At 40.5% G+C, this 23,435-nt stretch overlaps 1 protein-coding gene and 1 non-coding gene across 6 annotated transcripts in view; both read left to right on the forward strand.

Moving 5' to 3' along the window:
* LOC124300178 (orexin receptor type 2-like) overlaps positions 1-23,435 on the forward strand; it is a 62,035-nt gene that overhangs the window by 23,428 nt on the left and 15,172 nt on the right. For 4 of the 5 annotated variants that reach the window (XM_046753928.1, XM_046753929.1, XM_046753927.1 and 1 more), the window contains exon 2: positions 832-2,447. In XM_046753928.1, the coding sequence (XP_046609884.1) occupies positions 1,977-2,447 (471 nt within the window). In that variant the 5' untranslated portion in view covers positions 832-1,976. The remainder of the gene's footprint in view (positions 1-831; positions 2,448-23,435) is intronic. The other variant, XM_046753930.1, reaches the window with a different exon arrangement.
* On the forward strand, positions 10,672-10,808 carry LOC124301710 (U11 spliceosomal RNA). The gene has a single exon (XR_006907549.1). It is a non-coding gene; the product is annotated as a U11 spliceosomal RNA (small nuclear RNA).

Genomic DNA, 23,435 nt, shown 5'->3' on the forward strand with positions numbered 1-23,435 from the left:
ATCACGCCGACAATTGCAGCACTCAATTCGGCGGATTAAACGCGTTTCTACCTATACATTATAAGCAGACGTTCAAATCTCGAATTTCGTACAGTTCAAATTTAACCCGCATTGCCACTATCGAACGGGACGAATAAAACGCTGGTTAAAAATTCGTTCATGGATCGAGCAACGATCGATCAGCTTTCAGTCGCGCTTTTTCTCCGTCAAATCATCACTATTCCTATGGTTTTTCGCGAATTTTTTATCGATGCTAAGACTCATCCCCTGCATTTGACGAAGTCGTTGATAAGTGTGGAGATTCCGATTCGGGTTTCAGGCTAAAGTTGCGTGTCACAGCTGTATGATATTGGCGGATTTGCAGCGTTCGTTGAGAGGGCGAAAATGCTCAAGGAAACGAGACTGACATATTTGAAGAGAAGTGGGGTAAAGTGTCGTTCTCAAGGGTCTCACTCGTGCTATGTTCGTGCCAACGCGTCTCTGCTTCCAAAGCGCCAAGATGAATTTCATCGGGGCGTAAAAAGCTTTGTCGATAAACTTGATATCGCATTTTTTCCACGAAGATCGTTCTGAGGCGTTTATGAGGAGTAAACATAAGCACTCTAGACGAGAGTAGCACAGATTTATAATATCTTTTATTGAAATCACATCAGGGAGATGAATCGTCTGATGGAATCAGAGCGATGTCTTTTATTTTGCGCTGAAAGCAACCAGATTTCAAAATTTCCCGAGCGAAAAAAAGAACGTCGATTCAATTTATGTGTGTCCGTGAATCGTGCTTTGTGAAATCCTCTTTTCAATTGTCAATCCAATTTCGATGCATTATTTCAGTGGGACGTCCGCCGCATTTCAAATCAATTCGATCGACTGACTTTATACTCTGCGAACTGTGAACCCAGCAAGGATCAGAACCAGAGGAGGCATCGACGAGAGGTGGTGGCCCGACCCTCGAACTGGGAGTAGAATTCCATGGGGTTATCCGAAGAGAAATTCTACCAGCGCCGTTGATGTATTCAGTACAAATTGAGTCTACAGATTGCGGTAAAGCTAACGCCTAATTTCAGAATCACAGAGAGAGAGAGAGAGAGAGAAAGAGGGAGTTCATTTGAATCGTCAATTCGATTATTCAACCTCCGTTATACATACAATACGATGTATAATAAATTGCGCAAGTATTAAAATAACCGAAAATGCCCTGCAGCACGATAAATTATCAAAGTAAATTATCAGCTATTGTAACAACCCCGAATTCGGCTGGTAATCAAGAACTTGTTTCGCCCTCGCTGCGATCAGGATCCAATCACGCAGCGGTAAAAAATCTCCCCTGAATCCAAATCTACGGAATACAACATCGCGAAACAGAGATAAAGAACACCGTGACTTGATTCTTCGAATCGCTGATGCAACCAGTCGAGGGTGAGGCGTGTAATTATAGACTCGAGCAGGGACGTCAGGAACGTCAGGAACGACATCTGATTAGTTGAGTCGTTGCGCAAGTAATATACCTGTATACTCCATGGCGTTGCACCTACTCAACGAACGTGAGTACAATGCAAGTACGGTACAAACATACTTCGGGTGACATGACAAACATTTTCATGCCACAGCTTTTATCCGCACTCGCGTCAACGTTTCCTGTGCGGTAATTAAACCGAGAGATGTCGAAGTGACTGGAAGCGTACCGGCGATTTAATCACGCACCGTTCCAGAGTCGAAAAACGTTACACCGTCAGCGTTTAATCGCGAAATTATTTCTGAGGAAAACATAACGGATTAATGGAATATACATGAACGGCTGGTAGCGGTTATCGAATAGTCAAAAGTTCGTGTTGTCGAGGCTTTCGAAACGGTACGATCAAAGCGACACCTCAAACAAATAACGAAGAGTGAGTACAATCGTCATCAGTGTCAGTGCCATGCGATCGGTGGTGAAAACCTAGTGAACAGTGTCGATACCGAGACGCGTCACATCCAAGATGACCATGATCAACCCGATGATCGTGCTTCCGGTGGCTGTTATGTACGTGACGTTTTTGGTCAACTCGGCCGTGACGACGGTGAACGAAACGGACTATGAGATGATGTACGACGACGCGACGACAGACGAGTACGACGTCAATGACACCTCGAATTGCACGGACTACTGCGTTTCTGACGCCGAGTACATCGAGCTGATGGAGAACCACATATTTCCGGACGTTAACGATTGGATTCTGATAGCCATGCACAGTGTCGTTTTCGTCGCCGGTCTCGTCGGCAACGCCCTCGTCTGCGTGGCCGTTTACAGGAATCACTCGATGCGCACCGTCACCAACTACTTCATCGTAAACCTCGCGGTTGCCGATCTCCTCGTCATCCTGATCTGCCTGCCCCCAACCGTTGTCTGGGACGTCACCGAGACCTGGTTCCTTGGCCTCAGACTCTGCAAGGCCGTTCCCTACTTTCAGGTGAGTGCGCTTATCACGATCATTCCAAGATTTTGTTTAACGGGACATTTTGCAACACTTGTCGCGGTACTTAACGTCCCGCGTAGCTGTTTATACTGGAATTCCTGCCAGCTTAGGGTTGAAATTGCCCGAAACGTGGAATGCAAGTTCAGATCCATGCCTGTTAAGGACCAAAATACTCGTTGTACCATCGGGGCCTTTGGTAGCTGTTAACAAATTGGCCGTTTTCTTACACCCCTATGGTACGTGGAAGTGGCTATGCCAATTCTCGTGTACATGCTTTTATAAATAAACTAATACGCGAGTGGGAAGGGGGACCTTATACTGTGGTCTAAAAAAAGATGGGAGTAAACGTGGAGAGATTATGACGTCCGTCTCTACCCGCAGGGCTGTATCTCACGGTCGTAGAAAGTGTAACGAATAGGATATCTTTACATCGGTTGTTTGGCATCAATTGCCGCGAATTCATTTGGTCGAACGAATAAATAGGTGAATAAATAATCGAAACTTTTTCGCGGACCTCTTCGTAGCTGGGGAAACCTGGAAATCTATAAGTACACGCTTCGAACTATTACAAGTCGAAATGCATCGGAGTATCAGAAATATGATAATGATTTAGACTCATGATATATACTGTAGATATACTTCTGAACTCGAGTACGAGGCTGGCTTTCGCGGTAAATCAAATACAGTTGAATAGTTAACTATGTATTATATGTAAACGTACCTATGCTTACTGAAGATTGTTTCATCTCGGTACCTTCCTTGCGAGCAGAAGCGGTATGGAATTTTCTTCCCCGGCAAATTCGTTGGCATATCGAGTCAAGGCTTAGCCTGCATAACCCAAAAGCTCCTCCGCGAAAAGGGCTGCTAAACATTGAAAAACGATGAATTTTCTTTGTAAATCGCACAAGTTTGCGGAAATTGTTTCGCCCCGAAGCTCGGAGTTCAAATTTCTGAACAACAGGCTTGAAAAGTGGAACAGAATTGTGAAAACGTGACAAAGCGCCAAAACCACCAGTTTCACGCCTATATTCTAGGGTTGACATTCTAGCGGGTGAAATTTCCAGGCGAAAAAAGGTCGCGATAAGTCCTTTGTGATTTGTCGTCGACGTTTTTAAATCGCCATTCGAATACAGAATACACCGGGATTTTCTGTATCCTATTTTTTCCGCCGGAAGCGCTTTCTGCGAAAGGGAATTCAGTTTTATAAGCCTTTATCCGAGTCGCTTCTCCCCTTCTAAGCTTCTTGACTTTCTTGCTCCAAGCGGAGGATATTTAATTGTCATGGGACAATTCTTCTTATTGTCAGCGATATTGTATACATAGACCGGGAATTCGGGGACCCTCCGGAGTTAAAGTGTTTTCCTCCATCTCGCCCAAGAGTAGATGAGGGGTCGTGATTTTCCCGTTCACCTTCGCTGTCCTCTGCTTGTGTAAGGTAAAGTTGGTCTTGTTTTGTAACGACCGAGTGACACTCGGGGAAAACGCTCTATCTTGCGTTGAAAATTGACGTCAAACTCAGCTCGAAACAAATAGCTATACACGCGAATTCTCCCGCACTTAAGCTGTGTCAGTATCCCTGGATAAATCAAACTGTTGAAGTGAATCCGCGCAAAGAATAATTGTGTACGTGCAATATATTGCAGAGCAGATGCACCGAGCTTATAATAGAAGTCAAACTCTTCGAGCTTGCACGCGGAAATCGGAACGGAATGCTATTCTTGATACCGAACTGAATTCAATTCGATGAAACCTAAGAAGCTCGACACTCGTACAAATCAGTAAAGTTTCAAAAGCCACATCGTTTGAAAGAGTCAGCGAGTGTATTACCGGGGCGTGAATCGGGAATGAAAACCGCGCGATGGAAATGAATCAGCTTTTATACTCTGAATTCGTACAAATCGCCTCTACCTTGCAATTTGCCCTTCTACGTCAACCTGATCCCGTTAATTTTACCGAGCTTGTTTGAGGTGTAAGCTGTGACTTGACGGCTCTTTCACGAGTAGGACTAGGGGAGAATTTACAAGGTCGGGTATGCATATGAAATGGTTCAGGGTTGACCCAGAGTCATGGGGTAACTGATACTGGTTCGTATTGTAGGCGTATAGGGTAATTAGGAAATCCTGGCCCATCGTAACTCAGCAGTTAACACAAGTCACCGCGTTGTACGCGGTGGAATTTATTGCCTCACCTAGCGGTCCGAAAATGCGTAGAAGCTCAACTTTTTGGACATATTGTGTTTTGACCTGGAAATAACTCCCGATGAGAATACAACAGTTGCGGTGGTGAAAGGTATTTCGAATGAAAGCTGAAGAGAGGATTGAATCAGATCGGACGGGGATAAGAAATGTGAAACGACGGTCAGGTCATCATTTATTGAACCGTGTTACTGCTGCTGGCGCTTGAGTCCTGCTCAATCGTGAAGGTTTGTACCTAGTCCTGTTCAAAGAACCTGCAGCTTACCAGCGTAAGGCGCTTATTTCCAATGTACGGGCTGATTGCTGAGAATAAAGTATTTCATAGTTTGTCTGGTGAAAAGTTAGTACTGATCGACGATAAGGAGTTCGTTTGAACGAACTGGTTGAATTAGTTGGCGGTAAACTTTAATTGACAGTTAAAAATTTGCGACAAAATCGGGAGGAAGAAGAAAAAAGCTTTTTTAATGAGAATCAAGCTCCCGCCCCGGGTCGCTCGGCTTATCCGTTCGCAAGTAGGTACACTCCCTGAACTTTGTGATTGGAAACTGTTTAAATTTCGATAAAACTTGTCAGAGCTAAAAGTTTAGGTGTTAACACTAATTTACATTTCACGGCTGCACTAATTTTCGAAGATAGCAGTCGATTAATGATTTCGTCTTAATCACGGTCGCCCAGGGTAAAGAATATGTCAGTGTGACGAAGTTTGAAACTCGTTTACTTTTTCGTTACGCCTCTTTTTCCTTCCTAATTCCATTTCTGTGGATTACCCAAATTAAATTCCATCTCGTACCCACGAACAACAGGATATTTAAGCATTCGGTCCGACAAAGTTACTTTTCTCTCTTTTGAATCTTTGGTCCGTTCGTCTCGGTCTTCATTCCTTTTTCAATTCCAGCAGCACTTTATAAAATTTACTCATACGTTTTCACTGCTCGATCAATTACTGTCAAAAGTTGTACACGATCGCAAAACAACCGTTAAGTGAAAAAAGTCGTGCCTAAGAGTTTGGAGATTTTTATTGAAAATTTTTTGGGAGCTCTGATATCGATTCACAGTTTTGGCAGCGTCATATGTATACTGTATATACAATATACATGTATGTAACATGCGATATCGTACGGGGTTAGAGAACGCGCTGGTTGATTGAACAATTTCGCCGCCTCATTTGCTCCGATGGTAGATTCAAGGTGTGCAGGTGATATTTCATCGAGGGATTCCTTTCTCGTGATGAAAATTTCTATGGTATAACGGGGAGACGGCGCAACTGTAAAGGTTCCCCTCGTGAGATAGAATAAATTACCTGCAAGCAATAGAATGTGAAATATTATCGATTTTTAACGCGTGAGCGATTCGAAATAAAATTTTTTACGCGGTCGAATTTACCGAGTAAACGGCATGCGAGTTACTTCACCGCGAGTGCAGATGCAATGCCAAATAGTCGAATAACTTGCTGCGAGTGCAAAACAGCAGCGATAATAATTATTTTCGATGAACAGTGTAATGTTTGGGAGGTAAAACCGCTCGGCGCAACACGTTATACATACGTTTCTAAAATATCCAGTGAACCGATTGTCACGCAGTAAGCTGTTTTAGAAAATAGCTGCAACGGTAACGCGCTCGTGACTCACTAGTGCAGAATTTGTTTCAACATGTCTTCGGTTCGTATAATAACGGAAAACTCGTGTATCCACGGTAGTTAAAGTGTCATCGACAATTTTGCGACTGGACCGAACGTATCTGATATGCCGCCAAACGTTCTGTGGGTGTGCAATTTTTCACCGATGATACAATTCACCCGTTTACCATTTTTTCATCGTCTTCTTTTTGTTCCTTTTACCCCAGCTCATTCAAATGTCGGATGCGACGTACCGCGACGAAGTTCAATATTTTACGATACGCACCGTCGCTGACAGGTTAATCTTCAATCCTTCCTGAACGTGAGAGAATTTCAATTACATTAACACACTTATGTATCAGCGATCTTGAGCCTTTGAACGTCGTCCTAAGTAACTAACTACGTGTGGATGGGATTTCTCCGTTATTAGGCGAGATGGAAACTTCAAAAATTGAGTCTGATACTAAGAAACGTCTGAATTATAACCGCCTTCTGAAGAGGGAAACACAGACTGACGCTGATTTTCTAATCCCAAAGTTTCTCTCTCAAAGGAGAATTAATCGTAAATTAATTATTCGAGGGTCTTCGTTTCGGATTAAACCAGTTCCAATAAGGGCCAAAATCGAAATTGGATGTAACCAGAAATCCCGTAAATTTCTTTGACGTTACATTCTCCAGGGGTTTCATCTCATCAGCCATTACGCCCTGTGCTAATCTAATAATTCGAAAGTTCACTACTGCTGTAGGTCTGAACGTGGGTAATCGATGAAAATAAAGTGACCAAAATACTTGTAACTTCAAACTCAATGATATAATCGTCTCGTCTAGACGATACGACGCTGTTGAACTATAACTTTCACTTATCGTTAGTTCGGGCACTTTGTTCTCGGGGGAACTTATGAAGCTATTAATATCGCCGCTGCAATTTTTTTCAGGGTCTAAAATTTCATCTGGACGAACAAAATGATCTCTTTGCCTGTAAAGAAGCAATATTGTCACTAAATATTCAATTTTCGAATCGGTAGTCTCGCTTGAAAGACTTCTGCACGTGTAAGGTAGAAGCCATCGCAGAAAAGTTCGGAAACTCGTACGAATGGCAATTCCCGGTCTTACTCTGATATTCTTTTACCCTCGAATTCAATCGATTTTCAATACATAGTATACTGCGTTCATGTACTCGGAATTCCGTTGTATTATAGACCTTTATTTCGAGCCTCGCAATTTTATCCAAGTCGGTAACAATTGCGACGCAGGGGGTTAATAGAAAACACTCAAGAATCCTCAGTTTTCAAAGCCGTTGGAGAAAGAGGAAGAACAATATTCGAATCGCGATTCGTAGGATGTTTTCAATTTCGCAAACTTTGAGCCTCGAACTCTTTGCAAACAACTAGCATCAGCCGTGGAAATCGCTCAGAATCGCGTTAAACTTGACCCGCTGTTTTAACGGATAGGTTTGCGGGTGCGAAGAATCTTCACCAATTGCGAATATTAAATCTGCGAAGAAGAAAAGTGTTAAAGAGGATTGCGAGTGATCTTTCCCTCGAAAAAACGCTGAGGTAATAAATATTGCATAATTGCACGTACAATTTATTTAATGAGCAGAGTTGGTTTTTCTATTTTTTTTTTCAGTACATGAGCTCGCAAGAAAAAGCCATCGAAATCACAAGAAATTGGCACTCTGCGCTAATTGTGATAAACAATGAATTAAATCCCGAGTAGATAATTTATGAATACAGCGCTACTATAATATTCCTAATACTCGTTCAAGTTTGAAGGTAATTTAACATCGGTGCCAATCGCTAATGATGAACTTGCGATCGTACATCAAACATTCAGCTTGAAACATTAATAATAAATGTAACCGCTTATCACCCGCCATGTGTCTCACATAAGTTCATCGCATTATCCCAGCTGACGTATAAATTCAGATTAGCTTATCAAATCCACCTTCTTCCGCATGATATTTCTAAAAACTCCATAGAATCGGATAAAAAAAAAAAAAAATTAAACGAATTTCGATACATCACATTTTTCATTCCTTCGTAAAAAACTATTCACTGTTTCGATAAGCGATCAGTAACAGTGATCGCTGTAAAATGATGTGCAATAATTAATTTCGAAGTCAAGTTTTGACCTCTGCTGCAGCCTCTCGGTGCGCATAAAACCCAATAGATTTGAGCGATGCAAAGTGTAACAACGTTATAGAGTGCAGAGGACATAATAAAATCTGGTACAACTGCAGCGAGAAGGCTGGGGAGGGGGGGAGAGCATTGTGAGGCATGAGATATATGGTATATATATATGTACACACACGCATAAGGATATAGTTAAACTGTGTGAAGTCGGGCTATATCGACACGCGGCAGTGTTCACGATGCAGAATTGAATCGGCCATCGAGTGCCCAACTCATTCAACGAAAGTGGAACACCGTTGATTTCTCCATTATTATACGGTAACCGTTTGCGGTGGCGGAAATAGTTGCCGGTGCTTTCTGAGGCTCGACAACCGTCAATAAAAGAAAATCGAAAGAAAATAAAGAATTTTTTCGCCAAATTAATATCACGAAATCGAATGTCGCTCTCGATCAGCGCCCATCGAGCAGTTAATGAAATCCTTAAGCACGGTTATAATCGACTATAAAAAGCATGTGGAGAAAATTGAACAATCCGAAGAGTAGAATCCGTAAGCCCGTGATTTTGGACCTGCCCTTCCTTCTTGCAAAAGATTTTGTTAATTAACGATATTGACGACGGGAAACTGAAGGGTGAACCTTCATCCTGGCCGTAGACGATATCGTTCAGAGTCTATGTAACGCGCCTTCGCCAAAGCCGTTAACTTCTGCGTTAATTACAGCCGCGTATATGACGCGCCGCCCTTCTAGAAACGAACATTTATTATCAGTCATGCTGTATGCGATTGTAATTACATACTAGTTTAACGCTTTCCACCTCCGAATGAGGCGACTTGCGAATATTATAGACTAAAAGGAAATATATAGTTACGGAGTAAATTCAGGGAGTTGTTCATCTCATGAGTCATAATCATGGTAATTACGAATTAGAGATGCTGGCTGCAGCCGCGGATAAGTTACCTAACTTCAGATCAAAGCTCCGAGGCCACTAAGACGCTTTCATAAAAGTTGCAAACTCAATCACTCCTCTTTTTCGAGCTGTCAATCTGCAGAAACTCTCGCTAATAGATCAGCTGGGATAATTATAGGTGTTATCTCACATTTTTCTAGCTTACATCATAATAGTTGGTACGATAAAATCTCATTAATAACTCATCTGCTTTTGCTTCGTGTCTAAAGCTGTACTTTTTCATAATACCACTTGACAGATGGTAGATGTATGTACCTGATGGGTAACGTGATCAACGAATCACTCGAATCACTTGATCGCAGCTGCGTTTGATGCGATGAAATTCGCGAAGTAATTAATGACGCGTGAAGACTGTAAAAACAGAAAATGAGGGCAGACGTTCTACGGGAAAAAAATCTAAAATCGCCTAGAATTCGTGGTCTAAAAATTTTCGAGATGTGCATAGAAATAAGCATCAATAACGCGAGGGAGCATCGATCGTTTTGAATCTGATCTAGTCAATAATTTTTACTATCACAACCAACCATCGGGACTTAACAATTTTATAAAAAATGATCCAATCTACATTTGCAGCGGAGTACAGATGTACAACACAAAGGTTTTTATGCCGTAACCGAAAACGATGGGCTCACTGGCTGAAGGGTTTAAACACGAGTGTAAACCAAGTGTCAGTTTGCAAAGCGATAAAAAGTTCCTGATATCGGGGAAAGAGCAAACAAATTAGATCTGCACACATACTATCATAGATTATAACGTTAGCTCATGTTGGTTATTATGAGCAAATTTGTTCGAAACAGTGGTTAAAGGTTATCAAAGCACGATGAGAACCAACTTGAATACAACACGTGAATATATTTGCTGTATACTTAAGCAGAGACAGAGGCATGTTCCACGTGCGAACGAAAATAGGCACTTACTATGAATATCAAGGTAAATAAAACGCATTAAATCCTCAACTTTTTCAACCGAAATTTCAATCTATCCGTAAGAAAACTTGTAAGTCCGGGTCTCAAAATCTTGCAGAATTTTGCCGACGCACTTGAAATGAGAAGCAGTAACAGGTTGATGAATGCAATGAACTCCGTTCCGTTTTGCGTATCTTCGGCAGATTCAAGACTTAATCCCCCTTATCTGCTGTCGCCGTGCAACACGCAGCACACGAGTCTTGCGCAACATGTTACATGTGGCGGGCGGTTTGATCCAGGGTTTGAACGATTACCGGCAGATGGCGGACGCCACTGAATTTCCCGCGATAAAAGTTGAACTACTTGATATAATACACAAGCGGCTTCCCCGTCTTGTATAAAAAAAGGGTGCTCGTCACTTTAATGGCGCATCGGATCGTTACTGATCCGGTGGGGTATGGCTATCAAGGCATACCCAGTACATAATTTTTGAGAACGTGAGGCTGTTGGCTGCCACATATTTAGCACCGGCGCCTCCTAAATCCAATCCAAATTTAATACGCAACACATTCAACGGTCTAACGACAGCTTCGGGCTTGGGAAAGGCCGTGATAGTAGATTACATCCCAAACTAGACAGTGTTCAGTGCTTGGTATTCATTATCTTGACCTCACTTCTTGCGCATCCACGATTCCAAATGTCACATCTACCGGATACGTTTGTTATACACACCCGGCCCCTACATAATAAATATTATGTTGTCAATTATACATGGTTATTACGAAATCAAAGAGCCAGGAGAAAATTCGTGTACTCACACCGAGTGAGGGAACAACCAAATTTATTAACCTTTGGCCGCCAGAATTTGATGAGCTTTGTACCGTAAATGATCGTTGGAAAAATCGCGCAAGTTAATTACAAACCGATTGTTTAAAGATCCTTGCAGTGGCAAAATTTTAGAGTAAGATTGCTAGATAAATATTATACCACATTATGTGTGACACCGAATTAACGTATAAAAAATAATTTTCTGAAAATAGATATTATAACGATTGAATCATCGAGTTTTTTATATGAAATATTTCGTTTCAGATTCGCAACACGGAATCAATTTAATACTCTTTGTAAAATAAAAAACTTCTCCTTCGTGTCTTGAATATAATATAACGATTGAAATGAGATTTGAACGCAAAAGACCGCAGCATTGTCGAGTCTTTTCATACTCATAAGACATTATTTAGCATGTTTTTGCAATTCCTCACACAATCTGAAAATTCATCCGTAGAGCAACTGAACCGAACTCTCGAATTTCCAAACCTTTTAGAATGAAATTAGCATATATTCAAAATAGAATCGCGATTCGCTTGACTAGGAAGCTCAACTCGGTTGTAATACGAAGGGATCGGGGGGGGGGGGGTTCTGAAAGCTTGAAGAAAATAATATTATTCACGTCGATTGAAACCCATAACTATGCCACTTTGGCAAGATCCTGATTCGAAGAATAACAACTGAGTTTGGCTCCATCGACTCGCTATAGATCCTCACAGATTAACATTGACGTGACTGATTGAGAGACTAGTTTCAGGTTGAGCGGAAGTCCAAGACTGTAGCAGGCACAAGGATAAAGTGGCTATTCAGTCGGAGAGCCGCCATGCAATAACAACCTCCCTTGTGTCAGTTACACCGCGCATTAACTTATACACGAATAAGAGGCCTTGCTTCAATACACGCCGGCAAATTGTCTCCTTGTTGTAATTCAACTCGATTGTCAAGCCCACTGAACTGCATAATGCATATGTCAAGCGAGTTTAATCACCCGATGCACTCTATAAGGATTCAAGTTTCCCTTTCAGTCGATCCGTCTTAAAGATTCACAAATTTCGTCACTCGATTTTATTTCCTCATACAGAATTCGTACCTTGGCAATTTTTTCATAAGCTGTTCACTTTTTTGCCGCGTCATTGTTTTTCGTTAATCCAGCCACTGTCGAATGGATTCGAGCCAATTTCAAGTTCACGATCACGGAATGAATAAAGAAGCTTGAAATTAAGGGTGAAAATAAGAACAAAAATCAAAAATTGAGGCACCGTGAATCGAGTGATTTCTCTTTTGTCAGACATCTACCAGACTGGTATAGATATACGTATAAACACACTTTCCGGCCGTTGAGAAAACGGCTTTCGGAGCAAAGAGAGGACGGATGTTTTTTTTTTATTGAAACCTGGCGTAAAGCCCGTTGCCTCCCCGATTAGAACGATATCTTCAAAGGTGAGGGCGAAGACAAGAACTGTTGTCGTTAATAAGAGGGTCGGGCACATCTTTGGATCTTTGGGGTATAATAAATGCTTTGACGTAATAATAATGTACCGAAGAGTGAGTCAGACAAGACAAGGGAATGTAGGTCACGGCGTCTTTCTCGGTACCCTTTAAATTTAAATTAGTGAAAATTCACTGATTTCCAGTTATGAGTATAATACAGTGAATGTACAGTTATGATTCAGTGACCTGTCACCAATTTCCAGTGTATACGTATACACTGATTTTTTCCAGTGATATCCTCATTAATGAACATCAGTAAATATTCACTAAATGAAATTCAGAGAGGACGTGAGAAACAACCTATTCGAAATGGAAGACAATTTGCTTACGATCAATGGCCGATGTAATTGGCGCCTTTCGATACTCTTGTATCGTTTGAAACGAGGCTCAGACTTTTGGGAATTCGTGGAAAAAGGAAAATCCTATTTGAAGCTTGCTTCTCGCAAGTGAACAACCAGATAAGGTACGCAATTAATTGTGCCTAGTATTTTGGACTCTGGAAACTTGACTCTGTACTAAATCAAAGATTGCCTCGGAGCAATGAAACAGCTCATGCGATAGATCCTGGAGTTAATTATTGTACTTGGCTGACTCACTCGGTTGATTGGAAGGGATCGAATGTCTCAGGATGTGAAAGAAAATCCGCTTATCAGTCGATGACTGGAACACACGACAATTCAGCTGTGAGAAAAGCCTGGCTAATTCAGTATTTAATTAGAACTTCTTCTGACTTTCGGAATCAGAATCAGTGAAGTGAAGCTCCTCACAATTAGATATTCTTGATTTCTAGAAAATCTTGTAACGTTAATTTCATTTCACCACGTTGGATGTAATATTGTTTAGGTTATATACGTTCATACGTACATACATACCCGCAAGACTGGAAAAATGAATGGAACTCTCAACTCTCGTAAATTGAACAAGTCTTTATTTGTTTTTCTAGTTATTTCTGTCTGCGGCTAGCCTGAGCTTTTGATTTCGTTGTCATGACGCTGAGTACCAAACACGAGCTTTTTCATTTCTTAGCTTGTAGAAACGTTCATTTTAACACGACAAGGTCGTATTTATTTGGTACAAGTTCAGACAGAAGGCTTCATCGCAGAAAAGGGCACGAAATTTGAAATTACTTCAGAGCTGAGAACACTGGCTGTGACGTGCACAATTATCACTCTCAAATTGCAATTACGTGAATTTTTTTTACCGTACAACAAGCCGAACTTGTCGTTTATCAAACTTTTGTTTGGCTCTCTAAGGGCGCAAATACTATAAATAGACGTTGTATAAATTTTATGATTAATCGATGCGCGCACATGCTTTAAAATTACAAACTTAACGACGGCCAAGTTAAGGTTTAGGTGAAATAAATTGTTACAACATGCGTTATAATATACGCGAGAGCACTATAATAAGTGAACCTGAGATTTCGGAGGAGCCTCGCATAAACTGTTTCGTAATCGCAACGTGTCTTGTGTGTTTTTTCAGTACCGCTTTGTTGAACACTCCAAACTAAATATTTGGAAGTCTTCTTCTATAGCCCGCCTCGCGAAATAATTTCAATTCATTCGAAAATTCTCCTTTTTATTTTTATCCGTGTCTATCTGGTCAGATAATCTGTGTAAACCATACAAATGTGTATTTTTACACCTTAAGATTGGAATTCGAAATTTCGGGAAAGTATATTCTAGTCCCTGTACAGACTAGACACGTCACTCGAAACACAACGAGCTTGATATAAAACATTTCTCGATTTCTTCATCGTTTCATTCATGGTACGATCAAATATTAGAAACACCGAATCTTTTTGTATTACGTTTCTGGTAAAACGTCTGGCTAATTATTCGCAGAAATAAAAATACCAGTAGAATAAATCACGAGAGATGACGATATTGCAAAAAATTGTGAAAGCGCATAAATATAACGGATCCTTGAAATCGCTTCCAAATTTTATGCACACCGTGCGATGAAGTCCGATGGACAGAAAATTTATAAGTCCTTCGTGGCATTGAGGTAAAGTGTAATAACCCGCAAGGTTTTAATCGACAAGCGGAAACTGCTCGAGGTGGGGAAGACTGAGGCCTCCGTACTCTGAGGCAGGCTTCCCCAGGTAAACACTTTAGCCAATCAATAAACGACGACGCGGTGTCTAATATCGCTTAAATAAATCACTATCGCAACAACCTGTACAGAGCTACCTGTTGCTCGGTCCCGATACTTGGATCGCTGAGAAGCTCTAAAATAAATTATCATGGTATCATATTTTGGGTGTGCAGGGGAAGGTTGAGGCAACAAAAAGCGTGATCGGTACCTCAAGAAGCGGAATCTAGAATGCCGGGCCATTTACTGAAACCAGATCAAAGACCGGAGTATTTCTTAACCGCAGACAAATTCCTGCGGCATGTCGATGAACGGCGCCACCCTTAAATTCCATCCCCACTACAATATCAGGAATGCAAATTTTCCGAATTGGTTTCACTAATTAACCTGTGCAGTAACGAGGGTATTGGTACCGGGATGTCGGACGACAATATAACTGAATGAGCCTGCCCAAGACGGAACATTGTGCATTGTGGTTACATACAATGGAGATACGACTGCTAGGCGTGTAACGTGCAAGGTGTTCCAGTCGATTGGGTCGTCGTATCTCAGGAGCTTGCAGGCTTCCATGAAAGCTAATACAAACAGCATAGAAGGGAGATTGTCGAGGAACCCGCGGAGGGTGAACCAACAGATGCGAATTCACCTCATACGTGGATAATCTGGCTCCCTTGTTTCCTCGAACTTTGGAAATTGGAAACGAAATTACGTCACCGAGTGTTTCTTGTTTAGTGCCTTATACACGCACCCGGGGATTTCTTACCGCACGTGAAAGATTCTCTCATTCCGGTCTAATGACTCTGGAATTGAGAATGACTTTTCAAGGTGTAACGAACGATTCTGGTGAAGAGGCACAGTGATTGTCGATGTCACACGAGATGCGGTAACGAACCACAATGACTGATCACCGAGAGACCACAGAGACCATTTCGATTTCTCTGATGCCGGATTTTCACGGGCAGCAAAATTCCGTCACAGTATTTGGTCACCGAGTTTTTGACCAACATGAATGCCAATAAAGCAGAGAAGCAATACCTGGAGTCCCTACAAAATGGACTCTAGCGTTGCCTGGTCCGCGCTGAATTCGAATTACCTGTTCTCTTGGCGTTTCCATTGACCAAAAACTAGGCAGCATTTTGCTGCCCATAAAAATCTGGGCTAATAGTACGATCCGCAGAGATTTAGCCCGGACGAATCGTTCTCGGAGAGTTTTCTTGGGTCGGTGACGTCAATCCAAAAGTAAGCAAACTTTTGGAACCGACGTAGCGCTGCAGATGGCCTCGAGGTCTCGCTGAGTCGAAACTCAGTGCGGTCTTACCGCGAACCTTTCAGTAGCCCTTAGGGAAGACGCTATCGGTTCAATAGTTTCCAAAGCCTCTTATATGCCCGCAGATCTTTCCCCGAATACCTCAGCAAGCTTGTCAGAACTTTTCGGAGACGAAATGTGGTACCGAGAGCCGCAGAGACGCAGTGTAGATATACTTATAAGAAGGAAGCGTCGTGTCTTCTTACACCGGTGGTCTCAATTTACATGGCACTTGGAAGCTATTCTTCATCTCTTCACTTATTTTCATGCTTGAATATTGCTGTCGTCTTTGCTTCCTCGCACGTCGATACATCATCGAGTGTCTCTTGTAATACAATTTGACACGAAGACTTTCCTTCTTCGGAATATGCGTCTAATCGATCTCGAGCGATAGTCGATCCGGAAGTTATCGTTTTAAGAAAGTTAGCGCAACAACGATGAAGTGAAATAAGTGTAAATCTAACGCGAAACTATACATGGGAAGCCACGACGAAGTACGAAAGATCTCAGGGTGAGTGTAACAGAAATGAGTACACGTGGTGTATTTTAAACTCGGTGAGTACATAATTATTCTAGGTGACATTTACTATAGTAGAGCTTCTTCGATATAGTCTCGGTTTGATTAGTCTGCTAGAGCAGACTGGCTACAGATATGTGTTCAGCACGTGCGCTGAATAACTTAATTGGATCAACGATGTATAATAAACATATACTATGGCCGTATTCTTCGAGGAGTTGAAATGTCTCGCGAAAAAAGACGGCAAACGTTTTAACATTCCAAGTATATCTGCAATGTGTTAAAGTCTCAAATCAGGAGTAACCATTTTCTCAGTAAAAATCAGACGCTGAGTGTTACAGTATGCTTAACGATGAGTATCGAGAAGTTGCGAATACTTTGAAATCGTATCGAAAACCAGGGGATTTTTTAGAGCAACTTTCATTTCTCATCGAGAGAATTTCAGAGAAAGGCGAGCCTGAGATGCGCCCAACCTCTGAACACTTAAACATAAATTGGCCCTTATGTTTAATGTTCGGCTCTGTGAACGTGTTCCATTTTTTAAATTACCTACCACGAGATCTAACTTAACGGCGAAAGTCCTGCCTTGGCTTGGCTTCAGGTCAAAGCCTGAACCCAAGCCGTCGTAAACTAGCGGTCTAATTTCAGCCAAGCCAAGGAAATGGTCGGTAAAACAATAATTCTTCTTATAACCTGGTTGCTCCCGATCTGGCGCATTGTTCGTTATAATTCGGAATGACCCGCCTTCACTTTGCCCGCTTCCGCTTAGCATATTTCCTATTTGTATTCCGATCAACTCGGCCATATTTGCTCGCTTTAAGTATCGACCGGCTGCCGTGGGTAATTTATGCAATGAGTAATCGATGAACAAGACGATCCATGAAATCGTAAATAAATGTTCTGGATGTAATGAAATTATGTAAGGAGAACAGATTTCGGTATTCGAGGCACTCCTATATTCAATCAAATAAACCAACGGCCTGCAGTGATTTATTCGAAATGACGTTTTCGTATTTGAATTGGTAAACCGGAGGGACCGCATTTTCCTTATCCCTTTTATCCACTGTGTACTTTAAAGACACAGTTCCCCGATTTCTCGAGAGATTTCCCACCCCAGCACTCTGCCGGCTTTGATGAAAAACAGACATTTTCGGCATCGGATTTATTTGTGTATTTATTCAATTATTTTATCAACCGCGAACTTATACATACAGATTTTCCCTTCTTAAATGGCTTCCCTTGGATACAAATCCTCCAATATAGCTGCATCAAAATTTCATTTTGTTATTTTAATGAATAAATCACTGACCACCTATCATCGGGAAATGTTAAGATAAACGGTGAACTTGACCTCTGTTACTTCTGCTATAAATAGCCGTGAAATTTGGTTAATCACGAAGTTAATTCAATCAAATTGAACTTCTCGACAGGTTCGTTTTGCAATGGAAATTCATAAAAAATCTGATTTGAACAGAGCAACTTGGGCCTACTTGTCCACAGCCCTATATTATAAAACTCTGATTGTTTTATATTTTTCTGTTTTTTTTTCTTTTGAGGCAAAAGTTTTCAACTTTGGAATTCGAAGCTAAGGTGCTCAGTGGTTTGATTTTTGAAGCAATAACACGCATCGCAGGATAATTATAATTCAATTGGAATATCGCTGTGCTATATGCAGATTTGAGCCTCTTGCCAACTCTGGTAGATCATTGCCCAATTCCAATCCTCAGGCGGCAAATTAAATTACAGGAAATTGATCAGCCTCTAAATTACGGTTCCCCGTAACGATGAAGCCATGCAGTGGAAAATTGACTGAAATTTCAATTACTTTTGATCCGCGAATTTTGTTTGAAGAAAAAATATAACCTTGAAGACGACGTCAGCATCAAGTTATTTCTACACCCTGTAATACCGGGGGCGTTATAAAAACTGTCCGTGATTACGTGATTGCCAAATAAAAGAAAAAAGACAAATTACACGCGGTTCGAATGGCAATCCAACCTTGCAGGACGGTAATTCGGAAGCAACGCTTCGCACTTTCAATTTCGTCACAGTATTCCAAATTTCTTCCTTTATAATTTTCCCGTCGATCGTACGAAACATGGTTCATTTGCTGTATTCATTCATCGTGAGAATAAAATAGCTGTATAAGGGTATACGAGCCAACGTGTAAACATACGTGATGAGAATACTACGAAAAATTTATGCAATACGGCGATGGTTCGGGAGGCGTGTCGGATCGCGGTTTTCATCCGCTCATGAATATTCGCAAGCGTGTAGTAACCCCGCAATTTTTTCCCGAATAAATAATATGCAATCCCACCAGGAAATAACCATCGACAAATTAAAAGTCGTCAATTTTAAATAAGTTAAAAGCGATGCCGATTTCACGTTCGAATGATTTTTACCTACCTCTACTCATTAATTTTCCAATTAGCAAATTTTCCACTGAAGCGTCAACCCGATGAAAGATCTAAGATATGTACGCGCCAATAAATTCGAGGAAATTTATGAAATTACTTTCCCTGCCTTGTATCGTATCATAATCTTCAGGGATTCGGTTTTCAGCTCCTGGCATTGCCAAATACGAGGACGTACGTCCGATAGAATCGTCTCGTGATTACCGCTTCCGAAATTTTCCATATAAATTTTCAAAAATCTTTCGGATAACTTGCTAGTAACTTAAGCAGGAACTGAAACTCACGTTTAATGTTATTAGTCCGGAATTTTGCGCGGCAAAAACTATTCTGGGTCCCGATTAAGAATGTTTCAAATTTTCAGCTTCAACTTGGCGATAGTTCAAATCGCGCGGAGCGTGTCACTTGTAACTGCCTGATAATTGTCTCCTGCATGAGCAACAAAGCGAAAATAGCGATTGTAAATAAACTAACACCGTATTATACTGCAAGTTATTTAAATAAAAGCTATGTCATGGTACAAAATAGTATTCGTGCTTTCGAACCATTAATACGATATTTATAAATGTGTATTAGGTGATGCGAGAATGTTGTTTTTCGCAAACACTTTATCTTTGGACCCGTTCTCTAATTATCCCTCAACGTGACCAAACTCTTGGACAGTTAATTCCATCAAGTAATCACGTGTTTATTAACCCGAAATAATCAACTGCCGTTTGCCTTTCTAAAATAAATTTAAAAAATCCTAATCCGTAAATTGAATGCAATAATGTAATTACATAACAAACAGTTTAGAGAGAATCTCTAGGACGATCTATGAGGCCACTAAGATTACCCTTTGCTTTTTTTTTTTTGCTCCAAAGATATTCACGTACAAATATTTTTGGGCTCGATTGTGGGCGAGAAAAGTATTCCGAGTATAATTCTATCCACAAACTTTATAGTGCCACGTTGTTTTCTCATGATTGAAGATTTCTTATTTGCAAGAAGAAGAGATTCGTGAAATCTAAGCTGATATTTATTTTATTGGTTCGAAGATAGCGAAACGAGTCTCTTTCGTTTTGCTTTGCTTGAAAAAAACATCAGTCAATTTGAATCAAACAGAAAAAAAAACACACACACACACACAATAAAACAACATAACGAAACGCCATTCGGCTACTTCAACGGAGGAATATTTCATACCATCGATTCGTCTGGCTAAATACATTTGGTAGATTCAACGGATCTGTTCTTTATGTTTATCTTTCAGCTGTTTCACAAACGGATCAATCAATCGCAATGAGTTTTGAAACACGACTTGTCCTTCTCGCGAATGAAAAAAAAAACATCCCTATACCTTGTCTTCGTTTAGAAGAAGTTGGAGTTGCGAAGTTTTAAGAATGATTTTCGTGAGAATCGGGTGTTAAAACATGAAGATATCATCGAAATTGTGTTATTGATCGATATTTTTTCGATAAAAAATACTCCTGAAATTAAAAATTATTACTGCAGTAAGCACCATAGCATTGCGGGCATCACGTGCACTTTGCCACGTCGCTGTCAACGACATCGTACATTCTAACTATCTGTGGTGCCGATCAGCTGTGAATATTTAAAGGCAATATTCTGGTGTCTTCGTAGGAGGTCTGACACGTGAACAATTCAGACTCTGCCTGGAGTTAATTATAGTGAGTTATACACTCCATGCTTATAATCTAAAATTAGCTCAGCGAGTAATATTGCATTATGCTCCGTCCAGAGAGAAATTAGCGAATACAGGAATTTTGCCAATTTAACCCCTGCGATGCTGCTGCTGGCATCGCGGAAAATTATGTTCTAACTAAGCAATTTTTAACGAAACAACGACTGGCTACCTGCGCTCATAAATTGGATAAATTTATTTTCCAAAGAATCTGGCAACGTTATTCCAAAGCAAAAATCGCCAAGCGATTCGAAGTGTTGAAAATACTCCGATTGAATATCAAGTAGAACGCATTTTGTCGAAAAAGAATTTTATCACGCTGCGAATCCGGTTCGCAGGACGAAAAGAAATATAGAAAATCCGTTTAAGCGAAAACATTCCCTGGGGCACAAAGTTGAAGCGTGATTTTTTTCCTTTTGTCAGATAGTAAAGTCCAATATGTTATCGCAACGCAAATATCTTCGAAACACCCGAAATATTGTTATACCGTTTTGAGGCCTGAAAAAAAGTGGGCGAATCACGTAACTTTGTCATATTTTTTCCTGCGATTTCGTGTATCTGTATCACCAACTATCAAGCAATTGTTTTTACAATTAAATGAGGCAGAGCTTGTATAATTATCTAATAAATGTATACCCGCGTATAAGATTGATTTTCCAGTAATCGCGGATGCTTTAATTAAATTTTTCCTGCATGACCGGGGCAGGTAATTAAATCAGGATCGTCATAGTACGAGGTTCATTTTTCTCCAGTAATCCCAGCTTCGTTCGTGTAGCTTTATTTTTCGCAATTATCGAGACAGCCCAATCAGGATTATGATGGATCAAAGGCGTTATCGAATATGCGTATGTTAAACACACCGGGGTGAATTCTGACCCATTTTTCATTCGCCGTTGGCGTAATAATAACCGTGAATACTGCAGAATACTCTGCCCAGCAAAGATACTTGCAATTTTTATATTATGAAAAAAGCATAAACAATTCATGAACGCTGTGACATAATTCCATTTCCAATTTCTAAAAAATGTCTCTGAAAACGTTCAAACGAGGGGGAAAAACCGCAAAAGATCGTGAATGAGAACTCAGCTGGCAATTCATTCATTAACCTCAGCCATTTGTTCTCTTCCTTCTTTCCGCCTCCATATCTTCATTCCTCCTTATTTCCCCTTTCGCCAATCATGTTTGCAACCCCCGCAGAGCTCAGGACTCAACTGGGGAAAGTAAACGTAAGTTACCACACCGCGTCTAACCAAGCGATAAAACTCTGTAAGGCAATTCCTTTTCAGTCTCATCAACATCGCGGGTTCTTTCTTCTTGCTCCTCGGATGGGAATTTGGCCTGACGTGAAACAGACTAACGAAGTCACTTGGGACCCTAAATGAGAACCCTTTTATATACGAAAATCATGAATCCTGGATCATAAAATATTGCTAATAATTCTAAAAACCATCCGTGATCCCTGCGCTCGAGTTTCGTCGATGAAATATGTTTGATTGCCACGCACTGATAGCGGGATTCATGAATTTTTTAACGGGTACCTCGAGCTGCATACATTAATCAGAGAAATACATTCTCAACAAAAATTTCAAGCTGAGCATACCTAATTTTCTTAAGGATTAATTGATCCTCACTACGGAACAGCAATGGACACCGTTTGCAGACATTTCACGGTGCTTGATGCAGAAATGAATTACGCATCCTGTTGGCGTAGGCCGTGGCGCACAGAACCGAGCCACGGAAAGCATGACATAAATGATAAATTGGATTCACTAAAGTGACAAAAACGCCTTTACATCCAGTGCCCATTATTCTTCCACTGTCTGTTTGATTGGTTTTTCGGGCTCACTTTTTTGTTTGCTCATCCATTAGTTTATACATACATACACACACACATGCAACGTATTTATATTTTATACGTGTTTCTTCCCTTTAGGGCATGAATATTTGTCGCCAATGATTCGCGATAAAAATTCAATTTAATTTCATTGTCAGTCTATACCGCAGATATTTCAATGTATAATACACGAATTGGTACGATAAATGCCGAGAAAAATTACTCATGGCAGCTTTTTACACCTTCGCAATCAGCCAAAAATAAAAGCACTCGGCTGAATTGGCCGGGACATCTAAATCAAAAGTTAGGCAAAGAGAAAGAACCGTTTGAAAAATCTTCAGAAATGTTCATTTCATCAATGATGGGCAGCATGAGTGAAACCACGTCCCTGTAATAGAAATGATTTTAAGCAAATTCGATTAACCTAAGCAATAAGATATCAATAATTTGAGAAAAGGTTTTGTAAATAGAATGTGAAAAATTATTGAACTTTGGAGCTTTTGATCCGATTATAATATTTCTGAGCTTATTTCGATCACCATAGAGATCTCCAGAGATTGCGTGAAAAAAATGTACGAACTAATATCTATACAGTGGATAAAAATAGATTTATGTAAGTAAAGTTAAACAGATTCTGGTGAAAAATTACGTGTGACATACAATCCTTACAACTCTACTACAGTGTGATGTTTCTCGAATATTTTTGACATCATTTTCTGAAAATCTGAAAAAGGCGCAAAACAAGTCCAAAATCATTAAAATCGAACAAAAAACACGAAAGTTTAAGCATCTAGAAAGTTATAATGATAAAAAAAACTTTACTCGAGTTTATTAATATCTGAGATTGTGGCACTAACATTTCTTCACAATCATTGCTATCGCATAATATCGATATTGTTTCATTTCTGTTCACAATCGTTAGCTCAAATAACAATTTTTTTCCCAACTTTTAACCCAACGTCAGAATTTCCGACCGATTAATCCTTACAACATCGGG

The sequence above is a fragment of the Neodiprion virginianus genome, chromosome 3, assembly GCF_021901495.1.
Source record: "Neodiprion virginianus isolate iyNeoVirg1 chromosome 3, iyNeoVirg1.1, whole genome shotgun sequence".
Taxonomy (NCBI): domain Eukaryota; kingdom Metazoa; phylum Arthropoda; class Insecta; order Hymenoptera; family Diprionidae; genus Neodiprion; species Neodiprion virginianus.